General features: G+C 40.9%; 1 protein-coding gene across 3 annotated transcripts; it reads right to left on the reverse strand.

The window, feature by feature from the left end:
• Nucleotides 1-4,815: 4,815 nt before the first annotated feature.
• On the reverse strand, nt 4,816-24,112 carry HEBP1 (heme binding protein 1). 3 transcript variants are annotated; one of them, XM_058190276.1, is made up of 5 exons: nt 23,821-24,112; nt 15,958-16,096; nt 15,645-15,825; nt 10,684-10,784; nt 4,816-4,835 (listed from the first exon to the last, which is right to left on the reverse strand). In XM_058190276.1, exons 1-5 carry the CDS (start codon nt 23,896-23,898, stop codon nt 4,831-4,833), a joined length of 504 nt encoding a protein of 167 aa, XP_058046259.1. In that variant the 5' UTR covers nt 23,899-24,112; the 3' UTR covers nt 4,816-4,830. The 3 variants fall into 3 exon arrangements, with proteins under 3 accessions (XP_058046259.1, XP_058046258.1, XP_058046257.1); XM_058190275.1 differs by lacking the exon at nt 4,816-4,835 and having other exon boundaries at nt 10,497-10,784; XM_058190274.1 differs by lacking the exons at nt 4,816-4,835; nt 10,684-10,784 and adding an exon at nt 13,423-13,975.
• Between the last annotated feature and the right edge of the window lie 2,737 nt (nt 24,113-26,849).

Genomic DNA, 26,849 nt, shown 5'->3' on the forward strand with positions numbered 1-26,849 from the left:
AAAATTGTCAGAGCCACTTATCTTCAGCTGCAGGCTGCTCACAGGGGAAGGGTTTCTGCTGCCTGCATACACCCCTTGCAGGAGTGGTGCAGGAATGAAGGTGTAGAAGAAATTGCTGTATTGTCATAGAGGGAGCACTGGTAAATTGGTGGAGCATCAAGATGACGTGTTTCTATAATGATCTGAAAGCCCACTGGATGATTATTGGGTTCTGTTAGGGAACAAGACAACTATATCATATAAGGAAGGGCTTCCACCAGTGGTGGGTTTCAAATTTTTTACTACCGGTTTTGTGGGCATGGCTTGGTGGGCATGGCTTGGTGGGCGTGACTTGGTGGCTGTGGCAGGGGAAGTCACACCCATTAAGGGTATACAGTATACAAGTTATACATGTATACAATATACAGGAGATACTGTAAAACAGGGGGCTCCAACCTTGGCAATTTTAAGACTTGTGGACTTCAACTCCCAGAATTCCTCAACCAGCTTTGGAGACCCTGCTGTAAAATCTCCATTCCCACTTCACTCCAGGGGAAGGTTACCGCAAAATCCCCATTTCCTCCCGATCAGCTGGGTTTTGTGAAGCAGAGAATAGATGGGGGCGGGGCCAGTCGGAATTTTTACTACCGGTTCTCCGAACTACTCAAAACTTCTGCTACTGGTTCTCCAGAACCGATCAAAACCTGCTGAAACCTGCCTCTGGCTTCCACAGATAGCACTTCTGTGATAATATGCATCTTCCAGGAGGAAGTGGATAATTTTTGTGTTGAAGGAACTGATACCCTAGATATCATTTTCTATTTATCCCTTGGACATTACAGAAACATTTCAAGACCACAACGTGTGGTTTTCATGGCGTAGATAGACACTGAGCATCACTAATAGGAATGCTAGAAAAGGGGTGCCTGCTAACCATTTTTGTTAGGCCAGTCATAAATATTCTACTTTTTTCAGAATAAAATCTATTACAGGATGCAATCTGGGTCAGTCACTGGGACCAGAGATTTCGTCTTCCGAGCTTTTGGACTCATGCTGGAGCCCATTCACAGAGAAGTTCCCTGAGGATGGGCTCCAACATGAGTCTGAAAGCTCAGAAGACAAAACTCTGGTTTCACTGACTGACCCAGAATGGATCCCGCAACATTATCCTGGGACATGTATATTTGCCTTCATTTGTGAAAATCTATTACATTTGTCTTGCTGAATTCTTGTTTTTAATGCCTTTGTAGCCACTTCTATTTGGAGAAAGGAGCTTATGTTTAATATCCACTTAATCTATAACTATTATTCCATTTTGTGTATGCAGGGACGTGCTGAGGAATTTGGAAGGTATCTGCACAATAAAATCGCTCAGATCCAGGATGGGCTGGACACCGATTGGGTGGATCCAGGCGGGATTTATTTATTTATTTATTTATTTATCATATTTATATACCGCCCTATCTCCCTAAGGACTCAGGGCGGTTTACAGGCAGTTAAAACACATATAAATACAGATTAAAACGACAATTAAAAAACTTATTCTAAAGCCCAAATCATTAAAACAGTATAAATAATAAAAAACCCCTTAAAACCAAACTTTAAAAACCTAATCCAGTCCCGCGCAGATGAATAAGTATGTTTTAAGCTCGCGACGAAAGGTTCGGAGATCCGGAAGTTGACGTAGTCCTGGAGGGAGTTCGTTCCAGAGGGTGGGAGCCCCCACAGAGAAGGCCCTTCCCCTGGGTGTCGCCAGACGGCACTGCCTAGCTGACGGCACCCTGAGGAGTCCCTCTCTGTGAGAGCGCACGGGTCGGTGAGAGGTATTTGGTAGCAGTAGGCGGTCCCGTAAATAACCTGGCCCTATGCCATGGAGCGCTTTAAAGATTGTCACCAACACCTTGAAGCGCACCCGGAAGGCCACAGGTAGCCAGTGCAGTCTGCGCAGGAGAGGTGTCACACGGGAGCCACGAGGGGCTCTCTCTATCACCCGCGCAGCCGCATTCTGGACTAACTGAAGCCTCCGGATGCCCCTCAAGGGGAGCCCCATGTAGAGAGCATGACGCAGGCACGTCTTGAGAACATTGTTTGGGCTGAGTTTGACTCTGTGACTCCCGATGACATGGACAGGATACTGGGGAGGTTGAATGCCACCACATGTTTATTGGACCCGTGTCCCTCCTGGCTGATCCAGGGAATTACCAGTACTTCTCTGACAGAGGGAGTCTTCCCAGCAGCCTTGAAAGAGGCGGTGGTGAGGCCCCTCCTTAAGAAGCCTTCCCTGGACCCAGCTATTTTGGCTAATTATCGTCCTGTCTCCAACCTCCGCTTTTTGGCGAAGGTTGTTGAGACTGTGGTGGCTTGGCAACTTCCCCGGTACCTGGAGGAAACTGTTTATCTAGACCCGTGCCAGTCCGGCTTCAGGCCTGGGTACAGCACAGAGATGGCTTTGGTCGATGATCTCTGGAGGGCATGGGACAGAGGTTGTTCCTCTGTTCTTGTCCTGTTAGATTTGTCAGCGGCATTTGACCCCATCGACCATGGTATCTTGCTGCGGCGGTTGGAGGGTTTGGGGGTGGGAGGCACCGTTCTACGGCGGTTCTCCTCCTACCTCTCCAACTGTTTGCATACGGTGTTGACAGGGGGGCAGAGATCGACTGCTAGGTAACTCACTTGTGGGGTGCCACAGGAGTCGATTCTCTCGCCCCTCCTGTTCAACATCTATATGAAGCCGCTGGGGGAGATCATTCGTGGTTTCGGGGTGAGTTGTCAGCTGTACGCTGACGATACTCAGTTGTACATTTCCACCCCAAACCACCCCAACGAAGCCGTCGATGTGATGACTCGATGTCTTGAGGCCGTTCGGGTCTGGATGGGGACGAACAGACTCCGACTCAACCCATCCAAGATGGAGTGGCTGTGGATGCTGGCATCCCAGCAAAGTCAGTTTACCCCATTGCTGACTGTGGGGGGTGAATCGTTAGTCCCCAGGGAATCGGTGCGCAATTTAGGCATTCTCCTGGATGCATGGCTGTCTTTAGAAGACCATTTGACAGCCATCGCCGGGGGACCTTTTTATCAGGTCCGCCTGATTCACCAATTGCGCCCTTTCCTGGACCGGGACTCGTTATGCACAGTCACTCATGCCCTCGTCACTTCCCGTCTGGATTACTGCAATGCTCTCTACATGGGGCTCCCCTTGAAGAGCACCTGGAGGCTCCAACTGGTACAGAATGCGGCCGCGCAGGGGATTGAGGGAGCTACGAGGAGGTAACACCTCTCCTGTGCAGGCTGCACTGGTTGCCGGTGGTCTTCCAGGTGCACTTCAAGGTGTTGGTTATCACCTTTTAAGCACTCCATGGCATGGGACCGGGATATTTACGGGACCGCCTGCTGCTGTCAGTTACCTCCCATCGTCCGGTGCATCCAGTGCGCTCTCACAGGGAGGGCCTCCTTAGGGTACCGTTGGCCAACCAATGTCGGCTGGTGGCCCCCAGGGGAAGAGCGTTCTCTGTGGGGGCCCCGGCCTTGTGGAATGAGCTGCCGGTGGGACTCCATCTTCTCCCTGATCTTCGGACCTTTAAAAGCGAGCTCAAGACTTTCTTTTTTCACCAAGCGGGGCTGGCCTGATCGATTTTATACTGGGGTTTTTTAGTGGGCTTTTAACCAGGGTTTTTATCTTTTGTAAATTTTCTTATCTAATATTTTTAATTATACAGCGGTTAAATTAGATTTTTAAACTAGTTTACTGTATTTTAAAATGTTTTTGGGATTATTGTCGTTTTATTTGCTGTACACCGCCTGAGTCTTCGGAGAAGGGCGGTATAAAAATTTGAATAATAAATAAATAAATAAATAATGTCAAAATTGAACAGCCCTCTCTCAACAGAGGGGGATGAACTGACATCATCTATCTCAGGGTTCTCCAACCTTGGCAACTTTAAGACTTGTGGACTTCAACTCCCAGAATCCACAGAATTCTAGGAGTTGAAGTCCACAAGTCTTAAAGTTGCCATGGTTGGAGACCCCTGATCTATCTTCAATCTACAACACAGTCCTTTCAACAGTTTCAAGAAGGCTCCACACCAATTTGCACCACTCAGGTGACCCTGATGACACAGATAAACCCCCAGGTGACCTTAACGACTTGCTAAAAGAATGCAAATGACCAGGTGTCAGCAAGATGCATAAATCCTTCCATTCCCCACCATCCAGTCAGAGCTGAAGAAGTTTCTTGGATGAGGAGTGAAACATCTTCAAAGAAAAACCAAGAAATCCAGTTGCCTCTTGGAAAAAAAGCACCTTTGGGTTTCTCCGATTGTTTTACCTTGCTCCTATAGAAGCCCCTCCTCCAACACCTGAGTTTTTCCATATCTACCAGTACAAAAGAAAGAGAATGAGAGTACACATTGTATGCATACCTCATGGCCTTACGCAAGATTCCTTTCACAGCTAAGCTTGATACATTTTCTTTTCTTTCTCTGTGAAACTGCACTGACCTAGTTTTGTAGGCTTTACAGAACATTTATTTATACCTTTATTATATAACATTACATTCTGGAGGAGAGATTTCAAATGTCTACTATAGAATGGTTAGAAAGCATCTCCCAAGATTGCTGCTAAGAGGATTTAAACTTCACTTAAAGCTGTAGAACGAGCAGGGCCCACCTTGCAGACAAAGAAGTCACAGATTTGAATATGCCACGTTTTTCTGCATTCACATTGGATTTTAGTTCAGTTTCCTGGAATTTGTCCTCCTCCAGCCAAAGTGTTTTTGGTACCCGAATCTTGTAAGCTTTGCAAAACAGGATATTTTGTTTTAAATGAGGTTATTCCTGAGGACTGCACTATTCAAGCTAAGAAGAAAGCAGATGTTCAGATTGGTAATATGGAGAGGAGCATTCTGAATCATTAAGTAGAATATTAAAAAGAAATGCTGATGCTTTTTGAGTATCTGCATTATCACGTAAGAATGAAATATCAATTTCAAATAATTATACTTTTTAAAAAACTTTTCTTGTTTTTTTTTTATTTCTTAACTGGATTATGGTTCTAATGAACTAAAATGGAAGCAAATATATTACATTTCCCCAGTGTAATACATTTAATTACACTATACTGCACTGCACTACTCTGTATTACAGCGTAAAATGCAATATTGTGCTATATTTCAGTTTAATAGACTACATTATAATATTTGAATGCTGGTATACACAAAATGGAATAATAGTTATAGATTAAGTGGATATTTAACATAAGCTCCTTTCTCCAAATAGAAGTGGCTACAAAGGCATTAAAAACAAGAATTCAGCAAGACAAATGTAATAGATTTTCGCAAATGAAGGCAAATATACATGTCCCAGGATAATGTTGCGGGATCCATTCTGGGTCAGTCAGTGAAACCAGAGTTTTGTCTTCTGAGCTTTCAGACTTTCAGACTCATGTTGGAGCCCATCCTCAGGGAACTTCTCTGTGAATGGGCTCCAGCATGAGTCCAAAAGCTCGGAAGACGAAATCTCTGGTCCCAGTGATTGACCCAGATTGCATCCTGTAATAGATTTTATTCTGAAAAAAGTAGAATATTTATGACTGGCTTAACAAAAATGGTTAGCAGGCACCCCTTTTCTAGCATTCCTATTAGGGAAACATGGAGTGTCTAAATATGCCATGTTTCATCTATTTCTAATAAGGATATTGTTATTCCAGTGTTCCCAATGCAATACATTAGGCGCTATACATCTCTTGTTACTTATACTCTTGTTAACACTGGTGTGCTTTAGACAGATGTATTTGAAATAGTTATTTTGAAAGATAAGCAGTTGTACTAATAATCCTATTGCAAAAGATAAATTGCTGTGATTTCATCTACAGCCAGGTTGCTAAGCAAGCAACAGGATCTAGCTTAGGATGTATTTATTTGGTTGTCCTTGACCGTGAAGTGACATGAAAAGAGTATATTTTTGGGCTAGCTATTCAGATGAGAATCATCTTCAAACAACACAGCTGTGAAAAATCTGAAGGTAACTACCTTTTGATTTGATTGACAGATGCAAGAAGCCCTTCTCTGGTTGTGTTTAATTCCTTTATCCAATATTATGAAAGGTCACCAGTTGATTGATGATAAGAGTCTACAAAAATTCTACAAATGAATCAATTCTCCAGCCCAATCCAAGAACTTGTTTTAGAAGTAAACTCTAGCAGATCACCATCTTTCAATCACAAGCATTGGCTAATTAATTGATAATTAGGACTTTGCAGATTTAGGCTAAATCATCTCATATTTCCTGGAAGGGAAGTTAGTCAAGGAGGAAGCATCCTGCTGGACTAGCCCAAGGGATCTTTTGGTTCAGCCTTCTAAACTGGTGTTTTCCTGTTGTCTTGGGATTGCCATTCTATAAAGACAATTCTAGGAATTGACATATCAACACAATTGCACATAGTCCTCAATTTACGATCACATTTGAGCCCAAAATTTATGTTGCTAAGTGAAATATTTGTTAAATGAGTTTTGCCCTGTTTTACGACTTTTCTTGCCATGTTGTTAAGTGAGTCATTGCAATTGTTAAGTTAGTAATAGGGTTGTTAAATAAACCTGGCTTCCCTATTGACTTTACTTGTCAGAAGGTTGCAAAGGTGTCATAAATATGAACCAGTTGCCAAGCATCTGAATGTTGATCCTGTGACCATGGGGATGCTACAATGGTAATAAGTGTGAAAAACGGTCATAAATCATTTTTTTCAATACCATTGTAACTTTGAAGAGTCACTAAATGACTGTCGAGGACTACATGCATAGCTCACAAGCTTGGAAAGGCTAATTTAGTTCAATATTCTTTTTCTGATAAAATTCCACAGAGTATATGAGCATATTCATATATAAATATGAAAAATAATAAAATAATAATAATAATGACAACTGTTACTTGTTTTCTAGCAGGATACTGTTATATTACTTTTAGCCATTTCAATTGATCATCCCCCAAAGCAGATGATTCTATTGCTCCATCTATCTAAAATAAATGTACTTGGATAATGACTCTGATGTCTAAAATGTTGAGAAAAGAAGTACATTTTTTAAAATCTTCTACGCATATAATTTGTAAATTTCTGCTCTGTAACAGAAAGTCTTTGCTTAGTTTGTCCTACTCATATAAATGTTCCACCTCCTTTCTAGTCATTTTAACAGTTCTTTTGTGCATTTTTTTTCTCAGCTGGATGATTGCAACTGTTATTTTCCAGCTGGATTGTTTTCCAGCTGGGTGATTTCAACTGTTCACAACATTATTCACACACACACACACATACACACACAGAGACAGAGACAAAGAGAGCGAGAGCTTATGTCACCTATTCACCAAGATATTTTGGAGTATTCAATCCTTATTTGAATATTCTTAATAATTGGTCCACCAATTGGCTGTCTCATTGTTCCTCCTTGAACTGCAGTCATTTATGAATAACTAAAACAGCAGAGATTACACTACAGATTGCTGAGGGATTTTAAATGTTTCTCATACTGTATAAAATATTATTACTGCTTCCTGGATGGTTCCAAATATGACTTTTATTGTGCAATTTTCTATTGCATTCACAGAATTTTATAAGCCCAAGACATATTCATCTCTTTGTAAACTTTTGTGAGGTTGGGCTTTTTTGTTGTTGTTGTTGTCATTTTTGCCATCATCTTTCTACCAACAGAAGAAATTATTTGCAGCTTAGGGCTGAACTGCAGAGTTCTTGGTGCTCTCTGAGCTTGGTTATTTGCAGATGTCACAGATGTTTCATCACCCAACTAGATGATATCATCAGTTGTAGGGAGTGTGGAGTTTGCTATAGGTACATACTTATCTGTTGTACGTATTAAATACTGGAAAATAACATGCTAGTTTTCTGATTTGGGCAACTTTTGAATGTACATCTATAACGCCTTTGGTTGGACAGATAGTATTAAGATTTAACTATTTACTTAAAAAAAAAGCTATCTCTTGAAACAATTATATAAGCCAGCTATGGAATGGAATGTTTAATAAAAACAGATTTGATCCGTTTTCTCATGCTGAACTGGTTTTATGGGGAAATCCAACATTAAAAATTGGGAAAAACTGTAATATGGAAAAATTGGATGAAGACAGGATTATTGACATTGGACCAATTGATTGATACTGAGGATGAATTTTTAACATCTGCTATGCTGAGAGACTATACTCAGTGGCAACATTTACAGCAACAATATTTCTTGGCAGCATTACAGAGTAACAGAACTGGAAGGCACCTTGGAGGTCTTCCATTCCAAACCCCTGCTATCATGTCACCCCTAGTCCTTCTTTTCATTAAACTAGACATACTCAGTTCCAGCATCTATTCTTTACGTTTTAGTCTCCAATCCCCTAAACATTGCTTGGACCAGCAGCATTTTCAGCTTCTGAGACACCTGAGATACTAGAACATCTAGCTAAATCTTTTAAGGCTAAAAAACCCCATTACCATTATTTTTTAGAGATATTTATTATCAATGTACCTATTTGATGTTCAAAAATTATATATATTGCCTAGGCAATGGGAGTGTGTCTTAACTTCTATTGCAAGAATGTCAACAGATCTCAAATTAATTTTTTTACAACAAAAATAGAATTTATTGGACTCCATTATGCTTGTATAGAAAAGGATTAATACAACATTTTGTTAGAGACGTAAGAAGGATAATACTTTCTTAAAACATGTTTTTACAATGTCCTATACTTACTATATTTTACAAGAAAGCATAGGAATATATAAATGTACATAAAGGGGGTGCAATGGCTCAACGGTTAAAAATGCTGAGCTTGTCAGCTGCAAAGCTGACAGCCTAGGTTCAAGGCTTGCCAATCTAGCAGTACCAAAATATACAAATGCAAGTAGAAGTGGGATGCAGTGGGAAGGTAACAGCATTCCGTGCGCTTCGGTGAACAGTCATGCTGGCCACATGACTACAGAAGTACCAACCCCTTGAGTGGGACACAACTAGTCAGGGGAAACCTTTAAATCTGACTATGACAAAAGCTAACATTTTCAGAGGATAACAATCTCTTGAATTACATACCTAGTACATGGAACAACTGGGGAATGGAAATGGATTCTCCATGCACTTACTATAGCTAAAAGATTGATACTGCAACATTGGAAAGATAGACTTATGGCCTCATTTACTCAATGGCTTGAAGATTTGATTTCATTTGCTATTTATGAGCAGATTGCCTATAGACATAGACTTTGTGTGGATAAATGTAATGAAATTTGGGACTCATTTATACAAAATAGAGTTGGTTCAAAAAATATGATAGTTGTACTATAAGTGTGTGTGTTTCATTATATAATTATGTACAGAATTGTAACTGCTTACTGTGGCAAATATTTATCTTAATCACATAAATACGCCCCAATAGTTATGTCTCCTCTCATCTTAATACATATATTTTAATGTTACTTCAAGTTGTAAAATAATAATTTTGAAATAACATTAAATTCACATTTTTCGTATTAATACCAAGAATTTTTCCTTCTCTGGGCTACAGAATTCATTCAAAAAATGGAAAGATCCATTTAAAGCAGATACACCAGAAATATATTATTTTGCAAGGAAAATCCATCATAAATGCTAATTAACTTGATGAAACAATGCTACAAAACCTCATTATTATTTTTAAAGTATAATTAAATGGTAAACTTTATTTTTTTTAAAAAATAAAAAAGGAGGACAAATTAAGCCCCAAACCATGTGCCAAAAATTCTTTCAACTGGAGAACTGCTGCCAATTTGCATTCTGTAATTTAGGTTATAAGTGAAATTTGCATTTAAATAATATGAGCATGACTTCAGAAAGACAAGTTAGTCATATTATTTATATCAGAAAATTTAAGGCAAATTAACAACCATAAGAAAAAACTCAAGCAGATGTTGAGACCACTCTATTTTTCGGTGCACTCACCCATTTCTTCTGCTAAGGTACTTAAATCTTTTAATGCTGTCTTTGAAAAATATAGTAATATACAAGCATCCGGCATTTCACTCTTACGCTGTATCACTCACCCAAGACATGGAAAGTACACCAGAATTCAGCAAGTCTGTGCAATACAAATCAGTGTGCAAAAATCAAGTATCCAGTGCCATAAATCAGAACTGCTTGGATAGATCCATTTGATTCCGCTTTCTGTTTATAATTGTAATGCAGCTTTGATGTTTACAAGCAGAACATTACAAGCCTTCCCATCTTTGTACCCAAGAGTCATCCTTTTTCTCAACTAAAAATTCCATTTATTTTTGCTTGATCTAGCTTTTCCAGCCTGGAGCTGGAGTGAAATGTTTTGTGCTTCCCTAAACCCATGTATCTGCTATCTAGGATGATGCTCCTATTTCTATTATAAGCACTGCAATATGCAACAGAAAGCCTGTCAGCCACAAGCATACTATTAAATAGAACAAGTGATTGTATAATCTCATATTTTGTTTAATAATTTTTGACAGCTAAATTATTAATCTTTTCAATTAATTTATACTTATGATAGAGGCAATTACACCCTTAGAAATGTAAAAAACTTTTTTTTAAAAAAAGGGATACGTAATAGCAGTTCTGAAATCCATATTTAGGTAAGTAATTGCATGATTATGCAGATGCTGACAAGCCTTAGCAAAAGACACTGGGTATTTCATGGCTAGAAATTCATGCACCTGTGTAATATTCTGTTGTTCTGCTGCAATGGCATTCTTGATTCCAATTCCAAAAAGCATGGCCAAAAATAACCAAGAGGTTGTTGGTCCTCAGAATCCCACTAAAGAATAAAGCAAAGAGATACATTCATATTTCAAGGGTATTCCAGGAACAGTCCAATGGCCAGGGATAGAAACTGATCTACCAAACAGACCTTTTCTGTTGGCCCTGAACCAGCCTTCACCTGTGTTCCTTGAGCATTAGTATTGCTGTGGTACCAACCCAGGAGTGTAATCTACTTACCTTCCTTACCAGCTCGGAAGAGCTTCTGCGCATTAGTTCTTGGTTAAAACCAGGAAGTAATGGCACCCGGGCAGAAGGTGTTGCTGGTGGTTCGGTGATCACTACCGGACTGCTGAACCACCGGCCACGATCGCTACCGGATCATGAGATCCAGTCAGAACCAGGAGCAATTCACCCGTCTCAACCTCTGAATCAAATCTGGAAGACCAGCTTTTGGTAGATTTGGACTATTGGCTCCACACCTGAAGTACTTGAAGTTGGCTACTGTCTCAGAGAATCTGAGTCTGGATAGCCTCAAAAAACTTCATTATCTGATGAAAACTCTTGCCAGGGGAGGCATGGCATTTCTTCATATTCTTTAAGATATGATAGGAATTGAGGAAAGAGGGATTTATATTGAGATTCTCTATCCAACATTCATTAAGAGAGAGATAAAAATGAATATCTTCTATCATATTAAGTACACACATAACCACCCCAAACCTTCAGAGTATATTTTAAATTTATTTTTGTTAAAATTGAGATTCCATTAAAAAAAATTGCACAAACATGTATCAAACTTGCAACGTAATTATAGGCATTAGAAACCAGAAATGATTGTACATGATGTGGCAAAAATAGGAAGGGGATATGTATGAAAAAGTAGCAGAAGATGAAGTTTCTTATATACAACATTAACAGTAATAACTTTATTCCCATGATCAACCTTCCAAAGCTGGCATCATTCTCCTGTTGTGCTGAGAAGCTGTAGTACCAACATACCTAGAGAAGGTCGCCTGAGGAAGGCTGACTTAGATATGCTCCACAAAGTGATGAAGACAAAGTACACAGAGTTACAGCAATGGCTTTTGAGACATCAGTAACCTGCTCAATTACATTACCGTAGCATGGCAAGCAATGATCAGACCCATGGAAGAATCAGAATGACAGAGTATTTGCTACGCATCCAGAAAACATCAGGTTTTTGGACATATTCAGGTGAGATTGAAAACCTGTTTGGATTTCTGGAATGCTGTTAGGTAGTTTAGTATTCACACTTGTTCAAAAATAGCCTATTTACACGCTGTCATTTCCCAATAATGAAAATAGCAGCAATACAGGAACCGCCTTTTTCAGCTTTCTCTCCTGCTCTTTATCATCTGGGAGACACCAGAGGGCCTCACCAAGAAACATTTTTTGACTTGGCATTTTTTTACCCTGCCAACTTAGCAGTACTTTAGATGATTTGCCTTTTTAGATCAGTTGTCAAGAATTTTCTTTTGGGGCAGACCCTTTTCAATGGGATGCAGCTTTATTTTGATAAAATTGCTTTTTATTGTGATGGCATTGGTATTCAGTTTTTCTCTTTTTTTTGAGAGAGAGAGAGGAGGATCAAAAAGTAGGCTATAAATCACCAAATAAGTAAATTTGTTGGCTGGGAAACAGGAATATTTGCCTTGTTGAGACCACTTAGTCTGCATATTATGCCATGCAGGTACTGGCTGTGCTACCTACAGGTATAATTTAATGTGGGACTTCTGGACAGTTGTCAAAAGCTCCACCACTTATCCAGTATATATATATACTAGATATACTAGATATACTAGCAGTTAAAAAGGAAGAAACAGCTGCAGTCACACATTGCTCCCAGAAGCACGAAGCTGAAGCCTGAAGATGACGAATGAGACTTCGTCAAAACGTCGCCAAGACACTTCCAATTTTACGCGGGAAAAAACCCGAATAACCAAAGACCTACATACAAACACCCGCGAAAACCTCAGAAAACACACACACACACACACACACACACACACACACACATATATATATATGTAGGTCTTTGGTTATTCAGGTTTTCTCCTGCGTAAAATTAGAAGTGTCTTGGCGACGTTTCGACGAAATCCCATTAGTCATCTTCAGGCTAGGTGTTTACAGCTTCGTGCTTCTAGGAGAAATGTGTGATCGCAGCTGTTCCTTCCTTTTAACTGCTAGTGGGGGTTTGAGCTGATTGGTTGGGAGCTTGGCTGTGTTCTGATTGGATGGAGGTGTGTTCTGTTTGGGTGGGGGCTTGGTTGTGCTCAGGTTGGTCTGAGATGCAGGGGGATTTGAGTTGGTGAGCTACATTGCTGTTGTTTGGCTTCGCGTTCGAGGTAGTGCTACATCTTCATGGTGGGTGTCAGTCTGCTGCATGTATGGATTGGAGGGGTTTGAAATGGCTAATGATGCAATCAGAACACAGCCAAGCTCCCAACCAATCAGTTCAAACCCCCACTAGCAGTTAAAAGGAAGAAACAGCTGCGATCACACATTTCTCCTAGAAGCACGAAGCTGTAAACACCTAGCCTGAAGATGACGAATGGGATTTCGTCGAAACGTCGCCAAGACACTTCCAATTTTACGTGGGAGAAAATCCCAATAACCAAAGACCTACATACAAACACCCGCGTAAAGGTCTGGGTTAATAAGAACTGACAGAAAAGAGATAACCTGGATTTATTTGAATTAATATTTGGTCTTCCCACAATTCAATAATTTATCTGTTCATTTGTTCTGGTGCAATAAAAAACTATTTCTTATTGCTCACTTAGTGCAATTTAAAAATATTGTTCTTTGTAGAAGGCACTTTATTCTTCCTATTCTGCAGAAGAGAAAAATCATCTCAAGAAATATAATTGATGCCTTATGAAATAAATGGCAAATTCAAAAGAATTTTATGAATATATGTTCATTAAAAATAAAAAGAAATGCTGAATGAATTTCAAAAGCAAGCCATCTTAGTTTTCTCATTTTCACTTCCATTACTTTCCATGGCATTGGTGGATATTTTCCTAGAGTTCCTTCCAGCTTTTTTAATTGGTCACTTTTTTCAACAGCCAAACTTCATTGCGCCGCCCATAGGGTTTCATGGGGGGATCGTAACCATTGCAAAAATAGAAGTCTTTGTGGAAGGATGCCTCATTTCCTAAAGCAGAGGTTAGCTTGGCTGCATAATTCACATAGTCTACTTCTTTTGCATAGCCTCCAAACATCCTATGAGGGGGAAAAAAGAACAATACTTAAAAAAAAGCCCATAGCTCAAATCATGTGTGAATGAATTCCAGGGAGATGAATTTGAAAATGAATGCATCAGGAATGACATTATTTGTATTTGACAGGAAAAAAGAGTGAATGATTGAAAGTTATATGTAAATAGTAAAAAAACAGAGCAAGCAGATTAATTTGTGTACTTTAGTAAATTTTAGTACTTTAGTAGCTTATCCATTCTCTAGACCTTTGTTTGGGTTGTTTCACAGTTATTTCATTTCACTTCTTTGCTCCACAGAATCTGAAATAGCCCAAGTTCAAGATCCAATTTGATAAACCTAATACTGGATCTTAATTTTGTTGAATTGTCAGCGTACATAATACCTTACCTGCTCTTTAGAAGGCCAGATCCTGAAGATGAAACTCAAATACTTTGGCCACCTAATGTGAAGAAAGGACTCACTGGAGAAGAGCCTAATGCTGGGAAAGATTGAGAGCAAAAGAAGAATGGGACAACAGAGAATGAGGTGGCTGGATAGAATCACTGAAGCAGTCAGTGTGAACTTAAATGGACTATAGGGGATGGTAGAGGACAGAAAGACCTGGAGGAACATTGTCCATGGGGTCACAATGGGTCGGACATGAATTCGCGACTAACAATAAATAATACCTTACAGAATTATATTAGCAAAATTAAATTTTAAAATGGAACCTCTTGCTTAAATTAACTGAAAAGCAGGGGTGAAATGCTACTGGTTCGCTCCAGTTCGGGCAAACCAGTAGTAATAAAAATTATTGGTTTGGGCGAACTGGTAGTAAAAAATGCTTTAAAAAGGTTAAAAAAAGGTTCTGACGATTGCATGGGACAGCTGATTATCAATTCAGCTGTGCCATGCGATCGTTGAAACCTTTTTTTAAAATACTTTTTTAAAGCATTATTTACTACCGGTTCCAGTGATTAGGTAGTAAAAAATGCTTTAAAAAAGTTAAAAAAAACTTTCTGACGATCGCATGGCACAGCTGTGATCGTTGGAAACTTTTTTTTTACTTTTTTAAAGCATTTTTTTACTACCTATTCACCTGAACCGGTAGTAAAAAAATGCTTTGAAAAAGTAAAAAAAAAAGTTGGCCATGCCCACCCAGTCACATGACTCTCCCATCAAGCCACACCCACCAAGCCACGCCCACACAATCGGTAGCAACAAATTTTACATTTCACCACTGCTTAAAAGCTAATGATTCAATAGGGTAGTTATAATTCCCATTTGATCCGTGCATCCATAAGAATCATGCCTTGATGTACAGATATTGTCTTTGAAATATATGGAAGCTGTTGTGAAATTAAAACTATATTTTTGGGTTGTGTTAATAGAAAAATGCTTTGTACTACTGCATGTTGAAATAAGCACTCACTGATCCAAAGTTAACTATGATTATAATCTGCTGAATATTAAAAATTAACAAAGATAATAATATCCAAAGTATTCCTAGAAAATCGTGTGTTCCCCAGTTGTTCAGTCCTCAAAGTCTCTGTAGCCAAGGTCAATAACTTTGTTAGAGAGGGTGATAAGATTTCAGGTTGAATACAGCTGGGAAGTACCAATTTAAGGAAAGTGAATGGCACCCATGGACAAATCTTGGAGTCCTTCATTCAAACTTGTTTAAAGAAACTTACGTAGAATAAACAACCATTTCTTCCCTTTTCTCAATCTGGATGCTCACATCACTTGGTGAAGGGGGGTTGTCCTGGAACTGGCTTGGGATCCGTAGCAGAACTTTCACCTTGTGCTGCAATGATCCATCCTCTGCAGGAAAGACTGTGCTACAAACTGGGGCCATCATCCCCATGCCAGCTCCTGAGAACAAATGAATAATTGGTTCTTTATTGAGAAACAAAATTATGTTCACCTATAAATAGGTTTTTCAGTGTTGCAAATATACAGCTAAGGAACTGAATTATAAAGAGAGTCCTGAAAAGGGAATCTCACCTTGATTATTGCTTCCTCCAACATATTTAAGAAGCTTCAGCACTGCTTCATGTAAAGCCTCGTCAAAGGGCTTTTCAGAGAGTTCAACAATGGCAAACATCCCACCTTCATATGTCCTTTCCTCATAGGCTACATCATCCTAGCATCCCAAGAGATTAAAAAAAAGAAAGACTAATTGATGCATTGCTATAAATATTCATACAAAAAAGGGCAGCTCACTGCAAGAAGTAACACTGGTATATAGGTCGGCTACTTACTCAAGAACTAGAAAACTCTTTTAAGAGAGATAATGGATTATCTATACATAGTTTTTCTATCCAAAGACTAGTTTTGAAAAATAAATCCCATTTAACCTTTAACCCAATTCTAACCATAACACCATTCTATATATGATGCTCTACAATTATTGAATAGTCAGAGAGACACTAACAAGCCGAGAACTCTGTTCTAGCCTGATTCCCATCTCCTGTCCAAGACTGTTGCTACCAACTGTCCAATGGATGATATAAAGTGCTATAATAATTGCAGTATAAATATTTATACAACCTAAATGTAAGAAAATTAAAGAGTGATATAAGTACGTGCAATAAATAAATGCTAATATTAAGCAAGCAGAAAAACTTTATTTTATTTATTTATTTATTTATTTATTTATTTATTTATTTATTTATTTATTTATTTATTTATTTATTTATTTATGAAGAAAAAACTTCTTCACAACAGAATATCCAACAAGAAGTAGAGAACTGGCCTCAATCATTCTAAGATTGAATTTGGGAAGTAAGTGTTGGAAACCATGTATATGCAGGGATACTCAGAAGTTTGCAAAATATATCTTCTGTTTAAAAAGAAAATCTGCAGCAGTCTATATTACAAGCCAATGAGGTACAGGCTTGCTTACTTGCCCCAATATACATAACTGGGGGGCGGGGGAATCAAAGAAATGGGACAGATGTGGAATTGAGTAGCTGAGATAAGGCTGTGGCTGGCAGACTGGCATGCAGAAAAAGAATCGCCTCATTTGCTACATGTTTGATTGAGTTTCCTTATTTGCATATGTATGTACAGATCTCCTTTATAAAACGTTTTATTACTTCAATTACCCTTTTTATTCACTCTGATATTGTCTGTGAAATAAAATGCTTGAGACCATTCCCATGGTCTCTTCCACATAGCTCGGCAAAGGTTGCTGATACGGTAGAGCACAAACTTTGCCAGAATAACTCTGCAGGTTTCTGGGCACCTCACACTCATTCTGTGCAAGTCGTAGCTTCCCTTCTCCCAATTCAATTCAACCAGGCAGGCAATACCAAAACCTCAAATGCTAATGCTTGACGTGGAAGGGAAATTGTGCCTCCATTAGCCCCACCCCCACTCCAACTCTTCTTCTCTGTTTGAAAAACCTTTGCCTTGGAAAGAAGAGGAGAAGCCCAGAGGTGATTGCCAGCTGTGTCATTGCTCGCACCTTTTCCAGGGGCATAGCCGAAGCAGACTCAGCAGGGCCCATGGTACAGCGCAGTTCTAGAGTCTAGCATGTTCAGACTCACACTATAAAAAAAATTCCTGTCTGAAACTATGATGCACCTCTACTTATCACAAATGACTTTACACAAAATGATAAACCTTAATGCAATTTATTTATGGCTTATAACATATGTATCAGGCTTGGGGGCTTCTAAACCATGGATTAAGGCTTACATGACGTATAAATCTGGTCATTCTAATTTGATCAACATAGTCACTAAAAGAGACCACAACTTAGTGCCTTGTATGAAGCCAGTGGATAATAATGAGTTACACAAATCAATAGACTAATTCAGTAGAAGTCAGTTTTCTTTGTTCCTGTAATATTTTATCATTATTAGTTTACATAAAATAATTCTAGATTTTTCTTTTGGTCACCCCTCCTTTTTTGTTGTTGCTCTATTTTACTTTATATTAGTTGTATTACGTTTAAAATGTTCGATACAATTATACATTTTAAAAGAAACACAATGAGGGACCTGCAACTTGAACACAGTCCTTGGAGTTTATAAGCTTGGCTGCAAACCTTTAGCAATAATGTTTTTCAGCAGCAGCTGAATTTTGGGACATTCTTTTAACTGTGTCATGGCTGAAAAAAAAATGGTATTAAGCGTTAAGTAGGGGTGAAAGGTTTGACCCATGAATCCTTAAATAAAAAACATGCACCTTTAAATTGGCTGTGAAAAGACTGCTCAGCCCTGATGTAGCTTGCCTCCTGAAGCATGGTCATTGGGAGGGCTTGGCACAACATTGGGAGAAGTAGGGCTGGAAAGAGGTATTTTAAACCCAGAATCATGACCGGGGTTATCCCTGTATCCCTTTTGTTCCTACAAGTTGGCACACAACTCCATGCAATTAGAGTAGATTTTCAATAGAACTCCTATTTCATTCTCATCTATTTTATAGGTCTGGGCACTAAATAAACTTTCCTAAATTCCTTAGAGAAAGGTGGGCTACAAATGTGGCAACTACATGATAGATTTGGAACATACACATTCATGCTGAGTAGCAGGAAAAAACACTACCAGCTGTGAAATAGCTAGTAATTTGCCTTCTATGCCTCTCATAGAAATAAAATGTAAGATTTGACTAGCATCTATGCTGTTGGTTTTCTATATCACAGTACAAGGATTGGGCTGTGTATGTGTTATTCCTCAGTGTGCAATTTTCATACAAGAAAGAAAATGTTCACATTATTAGATAGAATAGTTACAGCCATAAGCCTACAGCTGGGAGCTATAAAGGATTTAAGATATGTGGCTTGCTATGTCATAGTAAAATACTTCCAAAAATTGCAAGGTTTCTCTGAAGATAATTTTGCATCTTCCATTTTGCACCTGGGCCAAATGGAATATGCGGTAGAAATTGTCTCTGGAGCCATAAAAGTCAGGATGAAGAGAATCATTAGGATTAGATTAACAGAGTTGGAAGTGACCTTGTAGGTCATCTAGTCCAACCCCCTGCCCAAACAGGAGACCCTACACCATTTCTGACAAATGGCAATCCAATTTCTTCTTCCAATCATCTCCAGTGATGAAGCTCCCACAACTTCTGAAGGCAAGCTGTTCCATTAATTGATTGTTCTCGCTGTCAAAAAAAATCTCTTTATTTTTGGTTGAACATCTCCTTGATCAGTTTCCATCAGGAGTGAAATGCTACCAGTTCGGACCGGTTTGGGCAAACTGGTAGCGGAGATTGAGGCTGGTTTGCCAACCGGTAGCAACTGCTGACTGGCCAGGCCCCGAACCAGTCCACAACCCACAATCCTGCCATGTTTGTCTGCCTTCCACGCGGCCTTCCCAGCATCCCCGTGGCCAGCTTGTGAAGACAGGCAAGCGGAAGGCCACTTAGAAGGCAGGCAAGCATGGCAGGGCTGGGGGAAGGGAACTAGTAGCCTACTTCCTTCCCCACAGTCCTGCCATGCTTGCTTGCCTTCTATGCTCCCCTACCAGTGATTGCCCATGCCTGCTTGCCTTTGAAGTCAGCGTCCAGCCCGGCATGGCTAGTGGATGGGTGGAAGGCCCTTGGTGAAAATGCAGATGCTGAGCTGGGGCTGAGAGGGGCAGTTGCAGTGCTCTGGGAGGGCAAGCGGACATTGCTGGGCTGCTGCACATGTGCCCGCCCCGTTTCTGCAAAGGCAGAGCCCCCCCCTTGCAGGGCGATCCAAAGAGGGGAGGGGGATGCTGAAGAAAAAACTGCCTTCCAGCCAGGCCTGCATGCCTCCATGCCAGCTCTGCAGGGCTTGGGGCTCTGAAGCAGTCCACTGGCTTCCCACCTGGCCACCTACCTGCCCTGCTCTCTTTGACTGCTGGCGCTACTCCAGGAACTTGGCCCAGAGAGTCTGGTGCTCTGGGAGAAGGAGGCTCAGCCGCACCATCACTTCCTGCCAGCGAAGAACCGGAGCAAGAAGCGTTGAAGCCTCCGGAGGCTGGCAGGGTGGCAGCCCCCTGCATGAGGAGAGGGCCAGGCCGGCTGCACCACTGCGGAGCCTGCAGTGCTTTCCCTTCGGCCTGGGCAGTGGCGCGTATCTGGCTTACCTGGCCAGACCAGTGTGGGTAGCCCTTCACTTTGCTAAAGACCACTTATAGTTGCAGGGCCAGGTGGAGCGGCACATGGTACGGGCGGAGAAGCCAATGCAGTCCCCACCGAGGCCACCCTGGCTGAGTGATCACAGTGCCTCCGAAGCAAAAGGTGCACCGTGGCCGCCTTGCCCACCTTCATCTCCATGCACTGTGCTTGGAAGGGGCTGCTGCCACTGCTCTCCCTCCTGGCTGCAGTGTGCACACATCTGCCTGGCCTCCCAAAGCAACCCCACTGTTCACTTTCATTTCGTGGCAGGAGAAGGAAGAAAGTGAACACCGGCGCTGCAGCACATGCAAGATGCTCCCCTTCTTAAACACACACCATTGCCTGCTGCAGATGATGAAAGCAAACAGCGGCGCTATGGTGGTGCTCCTAGAGAGCAGGCTGGCTATGGACGTTCCGGAACTGCTGCACATGCATATGTGCATGTGTTGCGCTGCTGTCACTTGCTTTTTTCATTCTTCCTTAAGCTGTGGAGGACAAAAACCTCAAGGTTTTGCACCAGATGGCTGGCCCTGCAGTGGCAGCTTGAATGGCACAACTAAAGTTGTGCTCGCCAGTGAATGTTGGTGCAGGGGCCTCGGCTGCAGCACTGCTCCAACCAGCCACCTCAAGCTCAAGCTGGGCTGGCTGCTCCATCCCCACCCCAACTCAAAGGATTGGGGGCTTCAGAATGGCAGAATGTGCAGCTCCTGGCTCTAACAGTGAGTGACATGAGTGATGTCAAGTTGGCCATGTCCACCCGGTCACATGACCACCAAGCCACACCAGCCACGCCCACAGAACCAGTAGTGAAAAATTTTAGGTTTCACCACTGATTTCCATCCATTATTCCTTGCCTGGCCTTCAGGTGCCTTGGAAAATGACCCCTTCGTCTCTGTGGCAGCCCCTCAAATATTGGAACACTGCTATAATGTCTCCCCTGGTCCTTCTCTTCACTAGACTAGCCATGCCTGGTTCCTATAACCGTTCTTCATATGTTTTAGTCTCCAGTCCCCTAATCATCCGGGTTACTCTTCTTTGCACTTTTTCTAGAGTCTTAACATCTGTTTTATAGTGTAGTGACCAAACTGGATGCAGTATTCTAGGTGTGGTCTTAATACAGCTTTATAGAGTGCTATTAATACCTCACTTAGAATTGCATTGGCTTTTTTAGCTGCCGCTGCACACTGCTGACTCATATTTAACTGGTTGTCCACTAAGACTCTAAGTTCCGTCTTACAGTTAATGCTATTAAGCCTGGTTTTACCCAGTCTATATGTGTACTTTTGGTTTTTCTTGCCTAAGTGTAAGATTTTACTTTTCTATACATTGAATTACATTTTCTTAGATAGGGCCCAATGTTCAGGTCTGTCAAGATCCATCTGGATCTTAAGCCTACCTTCTGGGGTGTTAGCTATTCCTGCCAGCTTAGTATCGTCTGCAAATTTGGTAAATTCCCCTTCTATTCCCTCATCTAACTCATTTATGAAGATATTGAAGATTACTGGGCCTAAGATGGAACCTTGTGGTATCCCACTGCTTGCTTCCTTCCATGTAGATGTAGACCCATTAAGGACTACTAGCTGAGTACGGTTTGTCAGTCAGTTACAAATCCATCTGGTGGTGATGCTATCTATCCCACTTTTTTCTAGTTTACCAAGAAGTAGGTTGTGGCCTACTTTGTCAAATGCCTTGTTTGATGTCTAAGTATATTATGTCCAAGTATTTCGCTAGTGTACTAATTTAGTCACTATGTTAAAGAATGAAATAAGATTGGTTTGGCATGATCTGTTTTTAACAAACTCATGCTGACTGCTATTTATTACTTTAATCGTTTCTAGATGTTGGCAGATCTGTTTTTTTTTAACTATCTTTTTCATATCTTCATGGGTATTGATGTTAGGCTGATTGGTCTGTAATTTCCTGGGTCTGTTTTCCCCCCCTTTTTTAAAGATGGGAACGACATCAGCTCTTTTCCAGGCCTCTGTTAGTTTCCTGGTTCTCCAGGATTTTTGAAAGATGTGGTACAGTGGTTCTGAGACAACATCTGTCAGCTCTTTTAGAACTCTGGGATATAATCCATCAGGTCCCAGTGATTTGTATTCATCAAGATTCGACAAGACCTAAGCTTAACTCACAGAATCATCTATTGTAATGTCCTTCCTGTTAAAGACTACTTCAGCTTTAATTGCAATAATACTAGAGCAACTAATAGATCTAAACTTAATGTCAACCGCTTTAATCTAGATTGCAGAAAATATGACTTCTGTAACAGAATCATCAGTGCTTGGAATACTTTACCTGACTCTGTGGTCTCTTCCCATAATCCTAAAAGTTTTATCCAAAAACTTTCTACTATTGACCTCACCCCATTCCTAAGAGGACCATAAGGGGCGTGCATAAGCGCACAAACGTGCCTACCGTTCCTGTCCTATTGTTTTTCTTTTCTTCTTCCTATATATATATAAGATCAGACAGGAATCAGATTGAGGCTCACATTAGGGAAGACAAAAGAATTGTTGATTCAGGAGACAATGAATTCCAGGATTGTACCAACTTGAGGTTTACAGGAATTCTGAAAGAACCTATCTGGAGTTTTCATTCAGCTCCTGGTAAAAGATCAGGTAGAAGCCATAGCCAAGAAAGCTTTTCTCAGTTTTGAATGGTGTACTTGTAATGATCTTTCTTGAAGCTAGAGCTGAGCCAATGATCACTTGTGACATTCTATTTGGACCACCTTAACTCACTTAACAGGGATCTGCCCTTGAAGACTGTCCTAAAATTCAATTACTGTGTACAGAACATACTCACATACTAATAGAGAATTCAAGGCTGTTATAGTAGTGCAGCAGTATGCACTGGTTGCTGGTTTGTTCCAAACGCAATTGAGGTTGCTGGTTATAACCTAGTCAAATTGCAATCTGATGATCTTTAGATGTACCTCTTCCAAACAGAATCTAATAGTTCAAGATTGATGGACCGAGGATGCATGTTCAATGCTTTGCGGTATGACAAATGGCAGATTGGAACCAACATACTTGTTGGCCTTTCTTTACGGAATAGTTTCTCTCAAATGAGATTAGCATCCCCCCAAAATCATTAAAGATTCAATCTGGGTTGGTCACTGGGACCAGAGGGTTAATCTTCCATGCTGTAGCCCATCCTCAGAGAACTTCTCTCTCACCAGAATGTGTGCTTTGAGCTATTCTATATGTAGCATTTATATGGTGCCTGGCTGTGTGTGGCCTTTTAGTCGATTGGGCGGTTGATGACCCGCTATTAAGTTCTTGGCTGCTGTTTCCTTCTGCTGCCAAGTCTTCCGCTCCTAAGTACCTGATAAGCATTCCTGTTGATTGACAAGGGGCCCATTTCCCAGTCTTATTAAATTCGATTTGGTCCTTTGGCGACCGAGATTAGCATGTTATCCTGGAATGAGAAGATTGCCCTTTTCAAAACGTCTGGATCGCATCCGACTTGAGTTTGACTGAATTTAAAAGAGTAGAGCAACTTCTCCTTTATGGGCAGCAATCGCAAATATTACCCATTCTAGCAGTTGCTCGGTTATTGTGCTGGGTTTATGAGGTCTTTTAAGCTACAGCTTGCTTAATCGCTTTTGGTTAAGGCAACATTGACTCGGTTTGCCTTACACACCCACACATGACGAGGTGGGTGAGTGAATCCCCCAGGTGCCCCCTTTTTACTGCCCCTCCCTCTAGGAGGAGGCGACCAAGGCGCTTCGTTGTGGTCCTAGGCAGACCCGCCCCTCTTTCCTACCTTCTCCCCCTTGCTCAGAAGCCGGCAGGGCCAAACCTCCGCGGTACCAAAAAGAGAATTTCTGATCATGCCAAACATTGCTGAAGGGTCTCTGGCGGGTGATCCGCTCCGCGAGAAGCAGCGCTGCCTGACCGATTGGGTTTTGCACACAGAGAGAGACAAAGCTTGCGCGGCGCTCTTGCTCCGCCCTCCCGGCGCTCAGCAACTGCCGGGCCCAGCGTGGGAAGGGCGAAGAAGGAAGGGAACCGAACAGCAGCGGTTGGATAAGCTGGTGTGGACCAGAGCAGGGGTTTCCAACCTTCAGTTCTGGGAGTTGAAGTCCGCCAGGCTTCAAGCGACCAAGGTTGGAGACCCCTGGCCCAGAGCCCGAACAGCGCAGTCGCCCATTTCCCTGTTCCTGCGAAGAGACTGGGAGGTTGTGCCAGGCAAAAGAGGAAGAAGATATTTTGGCAGGAGTTGTTGTTGTTGTTGAGGGGAGAAGGAGAAGAAAAAGGGACCGAAATATTTCCCATAAGTGATAGTAAAGTTTCCTGAATGAAGTAGAGCAGGAGCAATTTTTTTTGGGGAAAAAAAAAGGAGCAGTTAGAAAAAGGCAACAGGCGATAGCGTGGGGATGGCTAAGCTACCAATTTATTTTGCTGCTCTCATGTAATCGGATGATGTTGCAGGCAGGCCATTTTAACGTCGATGGCTTTTTTTCTGATCTTATTATAGGTGTGTTTGTTCTTTGTGATGGCTTAACTCAGAGCATATCTTGTTCCGTTGCTTCTTTCTTTTGCATGAAGTAGATAAAATAATTAGTTTATATTGCTTAAAATGTTCCCAGGCGATCCCTTCCATTCTGTTCCTCTTATGGAAGTGAACAGCTGAACAGATCAGAATTTATTGTTACTGTTTCTCCTTAAGAATATAAACAGCACCTTGATGAAAAGTCGTGGTTTCTCTGGCAGCTAACTTAAAACAATGTACATCCTCTAATCCTGGCCCTTTAAATCAGGGCTCTCCAACCTTGGCAACTTTAAGCCTGGAAGACTTCAACTCCCAGAATTCCCCAGCCAGCAAAGCTTTAAATGTAGATTTAAATGTAGTTGAAAGGACTCAGGTTGAGGAAAACTTGTCTATGCTGTGATTCCAGCCTGGAAAGGAGCTGGAGATGCCAAGGGCTGAACATTATTCCATGTTACTTGTGATATTTTATAATGGATAAAGTGGCAAGGAGGTAGCTATAATCATAGTTTATTTAGCTGAAATTACCAAAACCCAGACCGTAAAACAAACTTGATACCAATATTTTCTTCTAAAGTCTATCATTTTTCTCAACCAAAGGACAATAAAGAGCTTTAAAATAAAATTGGACCAATGTGGGGGGGCAATATTTTGGAATTGCATTTGTTACAATTTCCAGGCCTTTTTGTACATGTTCTCAGCCCTGTTATAGATGTGTGTATCTATTTGTCAGCTTGGGAAGCCATACTAGGCCGGAGGCTTCCGCGCTGCCACTTTCCCATGTGTGGGAAAGTAGGAGGGGGGAGTTGGTAGAAGGGGCCATTAGACATAATAACATTCTTCCTGCCGGTCAAGGTCAGGCAAGGACTGCATCTGGAGAAGGAGAAGGAGTGGCCAGAGTGATGTCTCAAGATGGGACAGTTGGCGATTGGAGCCTGTGATCGGCTGAGGGGTCAAGGGGGTGGTGATTTTGGAGTTTGTCTTACTGAGAAAAAACCCGGATCCCCAGATTCAGAGTTTCCTCAGTTGTGCCAGTTTACCTATGCTAATAAAAGAACGTTGAAAGTTGTTTGCTTCAGAGTCTTTCCTGCAGGAGGGGGTTTTCTGGAACGCTGACATATATTACTGTGTGTATTAGTGTATTCTTTTAATTAACTAACAGGGCCTTCCCTTGTAAATTAGATAACAAGATGATAGTTGCCACTCACTGAAAAACACCAGACTGATGAATAAAAAATGGGTGGAACAGACTTTCACAGCTATGCACTAAAATAAAGGCTAATGAAAGACAAAGGTGTAGAAGTGGCATGCTTTAAAAAACACTGGAAAGTTTCAGGTATATGTGGATTACTGTATTTTGGAGAGGGTTTATATTGTGGAAAATATCATCTGTGAAGATTCAAAAGAGCTACAATGTCTGTAGGGCAATACAGAACACTTATTTTTGGAGTCAAAAGTTAAATATTCTAAAGAAATGTAATTTTCTGTAGAAAAGAAAAAAATGTTGGAATTACTTGAACGTGCTTATCAGTTCTTGGCTAGCTCATGATTAGTCTCAAGCAACAATTAAAGCAGCTGTGCAAAACTTAAGAGTTTCCATATGAATTGGTTTCCTTCCCATCTATATTCTGAATCAAGTAGATTTAAATGCCCTGCTGAAGATATCTCCAGAGAAAAGAATGAGCCGATTCCTTTTAAAGTTTAAAATATGCTTTATGGTTCTGATGATTGACTATAAAACAAATTCTTCAAACAGCAGCCGGTGGAGACACTTATTCATACGCTCCTGAAAGGTGGGGGGGAAATAGGTCGGTGCAGATCTATAGTGGGATGTCTTCATTCAGTAAAGTTTAAATCATTCACACAAGTCTTAAAATAACTGAAGCATGTTGAAGGTGCCCATTTTGACTCCATGCATTCAATTTCTTAGCTATTTTCACTTCTAGTTCACTTATGGCTTTGGCTGAATCTGCTGTAGTGCTGTAACCACTTGCATATCTGGGCAAAAGTTTAGGGAGGAAGTTCGTGACAATTCTCTAAAATTGACATGATTAGCCAGACCTGCTTTTCCAGAGCATACTTAGAGCAGGATTTGCTTTTATTATTACAGCTTTCTTCTGACCTTTCTATCCTCCTAGCTAGATTTTGTTTAGGCAGATTTGTTTGGAGAGAAAGAGATTGTTATGGTTTTTTCCCTTGTTTCTTTTATGATCCTCAATCCTCCCCCAAATCTTATCTATATCTTCCTTTGTCTGGCATACATACCGCATTATTTTGTGTGACTATCTTTTTTTAGTTGTTTT

This window comes from Ahaetulla prasina, chromosome 7 (assembly GCF_028640845.1).
Source record: "Ahaetulla prasina isolate Xishuangbanna chromosome 7, ASM2864084v1, whole genome shotgun sequence".
Classification (NCBI taxonomy): domain Eukaryota; kingdom Metazoa; phylum Chordata; class Lepidosauria; order Squamata; family Colubridae; genus Ahaetulla; species Ahaetulla prasina.